This window comes from Buteo buteo, chromosome 26, assembly GCF_964188355.1.
Source record: "Buteo buteo chromosome 26, bButBut1.hap1.1, whole genome shotgun sequence".
In the NCBI taxonomy this organism is placed as follows: Eukaryota; Metazoa; Chordata; class Aves; order Accipitriformes; family Accipitridae; genus Buteo; species Buteo buteo.
The window spans coordinates 17,442,423-17,450,209 of NC_134196.1; the positions used below are offsets into that span (position 1 = coordinate 17,442,423).

General features: G+C 59.7%; 1 protein-coding gene across 1 annotated transcript; it reads right to left on the reverse strand.

Moving 5' to 3' along the window:
- Positions 1 to 454: 454 nt before the first annotated feature.
- On the reverse strand, positions 455 to 3,534 carry LOC142044845 (T-cell activation Rho GTPase-activating protein-like; the record flags this gene model as incomplete). Its single annotated transcript, XM_075057765.1, has 6 exons — positions 455 to 489; positions 1,959 to 2,076; positions 2,304 to 2,499; positions 2,859 to 2,968; positions 3,053 to 3,214; positions 3,436 to 3,534. Coding segments are annotated over 6 exons (720 nt in total), but the record flags the coding sequence as incomplete, so codon positions are not given.
- Between the last annotated feature and the right edge of the window lie 4,253 nt (positions 3,535 to 7,787).

The following is a 7,787-nucleotide window of genomic DNA, read 5'->3' on the forward strand; positions in this document are numbered from 1 at the left end:
GATGGCCGCAGGGAGCAGCAAGCTGCAGGTGACGGTGGCTGCATACGGACCTTCAGCCCTTCCTGGCCACCATGTCTGCCTACATCTTGCCCTCGCTCGGAGCTCATGGGGCTGCTCCTCCAAGGTAGCCCAAACGCACCAGGACGTGGTCCTGGGCAACCTGCTCTAAGGGAGCCTGCTTGAGCAGAGGGCTTGGACGACCTCCACAGCTCCCTTCCAACCTCCACCCTCCTGTGCAACTCTGTACCTTGCTTTCACTCCTAAAGCACCTGAACCCAGCCCTCATGCGCGCCGGCAAGGATGCTGGGACAAGGCACAATCCCAAACTCCTCCCCGAGGGGTCATCCTCAAACAGCAGCTGCCCGCTCCAGAACAGCCGATGGCGGACACAGTCAGAAGAGAGAAAAACCGTTTTATTGAGAACATTAACTGCGGTGGGGGGCGGGCCCAGGGCTCACAGGGGTTCAGCCAGTAACAGGAAAACGGCACCTACAAGGACAGAGTCAGAGAGCGCTGCTGAATGCACAGCGGCAGGAAGAGGCAGGGTTTGGTTGCCCTCTCTCTGGGGAACACCGTTGACGAGGAATTGCTCATAGCCCAGAAGAGAGCGAGCTACGGCTGGCATTGCCGAGGGGAGGGCTCTGGCGCCTTACCCCCACGGGGAATGCCCTTAGAGAGCTGTGCGCGCGCAGAGATGCACAGGGCCCCTGTGCCACGCAGCAGGGCTCGATGGGGAGCCCCTGGGGAGCGGCCACGGGGTTCTTGCCAGACCCTGCGCAGCACCATCCCTCGCCGTGCCTTGCCAGCGGGTTGGCCTGACTTAGAGCAGTGCTGAGAGTTGGATGGGCAGCAGAGCCTGGTACACACCTGGGCTTCTTGACCTGCCGGACCTTCCTGCATCTTTTCCGTTTGCGATCCCCCAATCTGTTTTCTCTCTTCCTCCTCTTGTTTTCGGCACAGCTTTCACTCTCCTCTCCCCAGGCCTCTTTCCTCCGTCGGTTTCTTCTCTTTTCCTTGTCCTGGGGAGAGCCTGCAAACCTTTCCATCCCACAGTGTGCTTAGATAGGTAAGGCCATGATGCAGTGGAGACAGTTCTGATTTTAACCCAAAGTGACTCGTTTTACCTTCTTTCCTCTGAAAGGCTGCCCAGTTGTTGCGGACGTAGCAGGGGCTCTGCCGTGCTCTCGAGGGTGGCTGGAGGCAAAGCTGGAGGTGCCTAAACCAGAAATGTTGGAGTTAAGGGGTGGCAAGGGACGGCCTGGAGTAGTAAGGGACTGCTTGCCAGATTGCCACCTTAGCTCTCTGGGGAAGATGCTGCTTTGCATCATCCACATTTTGCACAGTCCACCCGCCCCAAAACACACTTGATGAAACTGTGATGAAGTAGGATCTGAGCAAAAGCCCTCTCAAGTTGACAGCTACTCCCCGCTGTCTTTTTGTAGGTATTTGGATGGATTAAGCACATGCCTAATGCATTTGAGAAAGGACCTTCCCAGTTTTCTGTACAATGTACGATTCCGGTGGGGAGGAGGAGGAACAACCCCAAACACACAAGCCATCGGCTGGCCGGAGGAGGCCCAGCAGCTACTTGGCCTCCTCAGAAACTACCCTCCTACCTGAGAGACGCTGTCACGGTGCTTGTGGAGCAGAGCTGACGTACCTCTGTCGTTTTGGACTCTGCCACCGTGTCTCCCCCAGCTCCTTTGAGGATGTCCAGAGAGGGGGATGCATGCAGAATGGCTTCTGCCTGGTGGCCCTGGTCTCCTCTGCCTGCAGGGCCACTTTGCTCTTCCAAAGGCAGGTCTAGAAAGCAAAACCATGTGCAGCAGTGACGCCTTGGAAGTAAGGCACGCCTAAAGCAAAACCCACCCCAAGCCCTACACCGTTTTTCTTCTTGACGTTGAGGTTTCTGGTATCCCGAGCCCCAGCCTGGGACAGCCCTCAGTTCCTCCTCATACCTGTGGCTCCGTCCATGGGGGCTGGCGACTCGCCGGCTGATGGACAGGAGCGGCCAGCCACCTCCTCCCCAACAATGTCGCCGCAATTTTCAATCATAAACTCCACCAGCGTGTTCACCTGCACAAATCAAAGCCTTGGTCTCAACCCAGCTGCCTGAAGTTGTCCCAAGCAGCCTTTCCCACTCCCGACCCTTGCCTCTGCACAGACGGCTGTGGCTGCGGGGCTGCCTTTGCAGGCAGCCACCCCACCGGCATTTGCTCAAGGGAGGAGGCAGCCAGGGACCTCTGAGCAGCCAAGCTCGGATGGGCCGGCAAGGCTGCAGCCGGCTTGCCAACACAGCGCACCTTCTCGGTCACCTCCAGCATGGCCTGGAGCGGGAGCAGGTCCTCGTTGGGTGGGCTCAGCAGGTTTGGCCCAAGGCAGATGGCCAGGTTGCTGGTGGTCATCCTGCTGGTGGCTGCGCTGTGGCCGATGTGCTGGAGCAGCGAGAGTAGCCGCTTGAGGAGGAGGAGGTTGGCTGCAGGCAACTTCTTGGCCACCCTGAGGGAACGGGAACTCAACGTTAATAGAGCAGATGTTGCCCACAGCCATCCCCCAGGCTTGCCCAAGGCAGGGGGGAGCCAGCAGCTGAGTTGTGCAGCTTCCCAGGTGCTCTCAGCCAGCGGTCGGTGCTCCTGCAGCTCAGGAAGGAAGCACGGCGTTCCTTCCCAGCTCCTGATTTCCCCCAAGCCCAGGCAAGGGAAGGCTCCCTCTCCATGCCCTTTCCCCGAAACCTAAGCCCACCCCAGCAACAGCAAGCTGCCAGAAGACGCAGCTTTTTAAGGAGACCGTCCCTTTGCAGGCAAGTCCCAGGCCTCTACCCGTCCCTGCTCAACAGGCGGGCTGCTGCCTGCACTTACGCTTTCAGCTCGGAGAGCTTCTCCTCCTTGCCGGTCCTCTCCATGGCTTGCATCCAGTCCTCGTAGAGGTTGTTGACGAGCAGCTTGTCGGGGATGCTTCGGAGGAAGTCCTACAATGCCAAGGGCTCCGGGTGAGCCTTTGAAGTTTCCAGGCCGGCCAGGAGCTCCTCCAGGCGCAGGTCAGAAGCGCTCACCTTCAAGACGGCGGCCAGCAGGAGCGCAGGCTGGCTTCCCAGGTCGACGCGTGCGCCGCGGTCCAGGGCCTCCCGCAGCTCCCGAAGTTCGGTCCCGCCGGCGGCTCTGCGGAATATCCCCTCCGTCGACGGTCCTTCCCGGCGCAGGACAGCCAGCAGCTCCTGCAGGAGGGGCAGGAGGACAGTTGCTTGGCCGAGGAGCTGCCTTCCAACAGCGGTGGCCAGAGCACTGCCCCAGAGCGAGCTCCTTGCTGGGGGTGAAGAGCCCAAGCCACCATCCCCGCAGCTCCTGGGGACGCCCTGTGGAGCAGCCGGAGGGAGGGCTCCCACCGCCTCTAGGGAGCATCTGGAGGGCTGGGGACCCCCCGGCCAGGCTGGCTTACCTGGATGGGCCGGGGCAGGGAGCCGTCCTCCCCACAGAGGGCTGCCAGGGGCTGTCCAAAAAGCGCCCTGCCACAGCCGGAGCCCGCCTGCCCTGGCGCCTGGGCAGCGGCCGGGGTCCTCCACAGAGCAAAGGGCCAGGGCAGCCCCATCCTCCTCCTGCTCCTCCTGCTGTTTCCTCCTGCTGCAAAGGAAAACAGAGCAAGAGCCCGTCAATGGAGACTGCCAGGCCGCTGCTCCCGGAGCCTGCCCTGCCTGCAGCGCGGTGCTGAGCAGTGAGGACGAGCAGGGAGCCAGCAGCTGGAACCGCGGCTCCAGCTCAGCGGCTCCATCTCGCAGGCTCCTGAGAGCCGGCGTGCCACCGGGACAGCCTGTCCCAGCCCTCGCCCTGCCCTCCTCCAAGCCGTGGGCAGCAGCAGAGGCTCCGTGTCCCCGCAGAACCACGTCCAGCGGCCGCTGCCCAGCGGGTGTCTGTGCTCGTCCAGGTGATGTCCTGCCTTGGGGTGCCGCACCTGCATGGCGACACTCAAGGGACAAGTGAGCACAGCTCAACCATTCGCAGGAGGTTGCCTTCCTTTCCAAAACTCACCTGGTGAGCGGCAAAGTCCGCCTCCCTTGTTCCCAGATGGGGCTGTCGGTGGCCCTTGCTTGGGATGATCCTGCAAAAATGAGATTGCGCTTAGAGAGCATCCCCGCAGCAGAAAGGGCCGCCGGCGAGCTGCCGCCCGGCACCAGCAGCCTGAGCTCAGCAGAGCTGGGACCCTGTGCCCTGTGGGGCTCTCTGCCCTGCATGGCAGGATTCCCCCCAGTGCCACCAGTGAGGATGTGCTGGCATTCCTGGTGGCTCCCCAACCCTCTCCACTCCCCGAGTGGCACCATGAGACCCTCCCCACAACCTCTCCCCACTTGCCGCACATGCCGGCACAGCCAGAGGTGGGCGAAAGGCAGCCGTTCTCACCTCTGCCGGGCCCTCGATCAGCCTCTCCAGGCTCCCGGCGCTGAATGTCCTCCACTGGGCAAGAGAGAAGGAGCGGAGGAAGGTGAGCAGCGATGCCTCTGCCGCTTGCTCGGCTGGAGGACCAGGGCTCGGGGACAGAGCCCAGATTGGGGAGACACTCACGGCGTGGCGGCGGCTCAGCTGCTTCTCCAGGGGTTTGAGGGAGGGGAGATGGGTCACCCGGGCTTGCTTTGCTCCTTCTGGTGTCCTGTGGACCGGGAAGGGACAGGGAGAGAGCTGGCTGAGCCCCGAGCTGCCCCTTCTCTCCTGTCAGGCAGCTCTCCCCGAGAGCTCCTGGCAGCTGCGAGGGCACCTCTCCCCAGCTGGGGAGCTGTGTTCTCCCATCAGGCTGCGCCTGGAGCATCCCCCTTTGGCTTACCCCAGCAGCGTGCCCACCCACAGCTCCTTCAGCGCCTGGGAGCTGCAGAAAGAGAGGAGAACCAGCGTCAGGCCCCGCTGCTTCAAAGCCCGTGGGCAGAGGCGTGTTTCTGTGTAGCCCTGCGCCGTGGGGAAGGACAGAGGGGCAGGACGAAGAAGCCCCGTGGGGCAGGACAGGGACTCTGCCCAAGCCCTGGCTCCCTGTGTCCTGCCAGAGCAGGACTTTTGCCCTTCTCTTCTGGGCACGGTTGGGAACCTCTCCCACCCAGCCACGGGATGTGGCACCACGACTCACCCAAAGGCGACAACGCATGAGCCGGTGGGCCAGACGAGGATGAGGATGTCCTCGTCGCCGCCTTCCTCCTCCTCTTTTTCCTCCCCTGCTGCCTCCTTTCTGCTGCTCAGCACCCACAGCTGGTCCAGGGCCAGGCGGAGCTGTGGGCGCAGGCTGGTGCCGCGTCTGCAGAGAGCAGAGAGGAGAGGCAGGCGGTGAGCTGGGGGTGTCCTCCTCGGGGTCCCCCCGGGCCGAGCCCTGTCCCCCACCTGCCCTTGGGACAGACATCGATGGGCGCATCCAGCACCAAGGGGCCGGGGCCTGGGGCTGGGGCCGGGGTGTCCCGGGGCTGGGGCCAGGGCCAGGGCTGGGGGAAAGGCAGCTGGGCTCTGAGGGTCTTACTGCAACTTGGCGATCACCAGTTCCTCCTGGAGGAGGAGAAGGCGTCTCTCGCTCCTCTTGCGGCCCCGGGTCAGCCGCACGTCCGCGCTCAGCACCGCCTCGGCGTCGGCGAGAGCCTCCCTGCAGAGCAGAGAGCGGCGGGCATGAGAAAGGCCGCTGCCACCGCGGGTCCCGGCCGTGCCCCCGAGGCACAGGGAGAGCTCACCTGGAGCCGCAGCAGCAGTTGGCCTGGCCCATCCTGCCCGGGAGAGGAGGACCCTCGCCGTGGACCGAGGACGCGGGCCAGTCGGCGACAGCGGGGATGGGAGGCGAGGTGCCGGTGCCGGTTCGGTGCCGCTCGGTCAGATCCTGCCTCCTCCCAGCGCTCCTGCGTGCCAGCACAGCTCCGTGCTGCTGTCTCTGGCGGCCGTGGGCTCCAACTGACCAACATTCCGAGCCCAGCGACCAACATTCTAAGCCCAACGACCAACATTCTAAGCCCAACGACCAACATTCTAAGCCCAACGGAAAGTGGGAGGGGCACTGGGGGGAGAGTTCTTTCCAATATGGCCGTCTCTGCCTGGCACTGGGGAGCCCAGGGCTCGACAGAGCAGAGGGGAAGGGCTTGGGACTTCTGCGGTCTTTCTTGCTAGGACCTTCATGCCCCAGAACTGTGCATTTCCCTAAGCCACTGTGTCTTAGTCACAAGTGTGTGGCTATCCCTGGATTCCCCTTGCTTGTCTATGTAGCACCCTTCCCATTCCCGCCCTTCATGCACATCTCCCTGTGCCACTGCGATGAGGATTAGAATTGTGTGGGTTTTCTCTAGCCAAAGCAGTGGTCAAATTGGGGAGGCTCTCTCTTGGCATGGGACAGTGAGAAAGAAGATGACCATGCTGATAGGGTGCAGATACAGTTTCCAACTTGGTAACGGTAACTTGGTGTTTTGTGCTTTCTGCATTGCTCTGTGTGCCTCAACACTTCACACTGCAAGAGAAAGGGAATGTCATGGTCTGGACCCAGACACCAATATGGACCTCCCTCCCCACGAGAGGGAGAGTCTGTGCAGCATCACACTTTTGCTCTGCCCTCATTAAGACGAAAACCACTTTCACCCTAGACGATTCGTCCCTGAGAAAGACAGCTCTCAGACCATGCAACACTAGCTGGGACAAACATCCTCTCCTGGATAGTGGCATTAAGATAGGCTGTGTATTTTGAACCGTCTGAAGGTCATTGAAGAATGGCCTTGTGAGAAGGTAATCTTGGTGAAGCTGTCGACGGGGCTTCTACGGACATGGGCTCACACACTAACAGACATAGCCATGTGCCACTTATTCTCTTGATCAGCTAAAATATATGATCCATTCGTGAATTGATCTCTTCCTGAATAAACCTCAAACTTCTAAAACAATGACCTAACCAGCTTGAAAAGGCCCCAGGACAGAAACTGAAGCCATAGTCTTAATGGTCACTTTCCTGAAGAGAGATACTGACTTTACAACCTCACTCTGGTTATAATCACAGGATTTATCTTTGCTGCTGCTGCTGCTTTCTCCTCTGAGGCTGGGATTTTGTTAGAGCTATTTTAGACCAGGTCCATGTGATGCAATGCTGACTCTGGTCAGGACTATTCCATGCTCCTGTCTAGAGGCTGCTGCTCACTGTTTGGAGGGAGGAAGGGAGCCTAAAACTTCCTATTTTATCACAAAACTGTCTTTTTATTGGTAGCCCAAAATATTATTGTTTTATGATCTTCTCCAAATAGAAAAATCCCTTACATAAGTCATTTCACCTGCAGCTGGTACCACTTTCACAGCCCTCTCGATCCTCTTCTGTGAGTGCATTACAGGTACAAGCACGTGGCCATCCCGTGGGGTAGCATGTGAGCAGACAACAGAGGGCTGAAGTCTTTGAAGTGGTTTGTTGGCAGGCAAAACAAGCAGGAGAGGCTTTCCAAGCGCTCATGGTGCTGCAGTCAGAAAAGCGTGTCAAGAAAATGTGTGGAGATGAGCTGCACGGTGAGCGTGGGGCTGCCTGTTCCCGTCATACCCAGAAAAGTTACTGTAATTTGTGGTTCTCCTATTCTGGGCCAGTGGGATGAAGCTGGGGTATAACCTTGAGAACTTAACTGGTCGGGAACACAGAGGAAGCAGTCAAGCACAGAATCTGAGAGAAGTGTAGTCCTGAGCATGTCCTTTATCAAGGTGCCTTGAAGACATTCTCATAGTACAGCACACAAAAAAAGAATTGGGCAGCACGTGGAAGAAGACTCAGAAGAATGCCAATACTACTGCAACTTACCATAAGAAAAGTTGCAATTT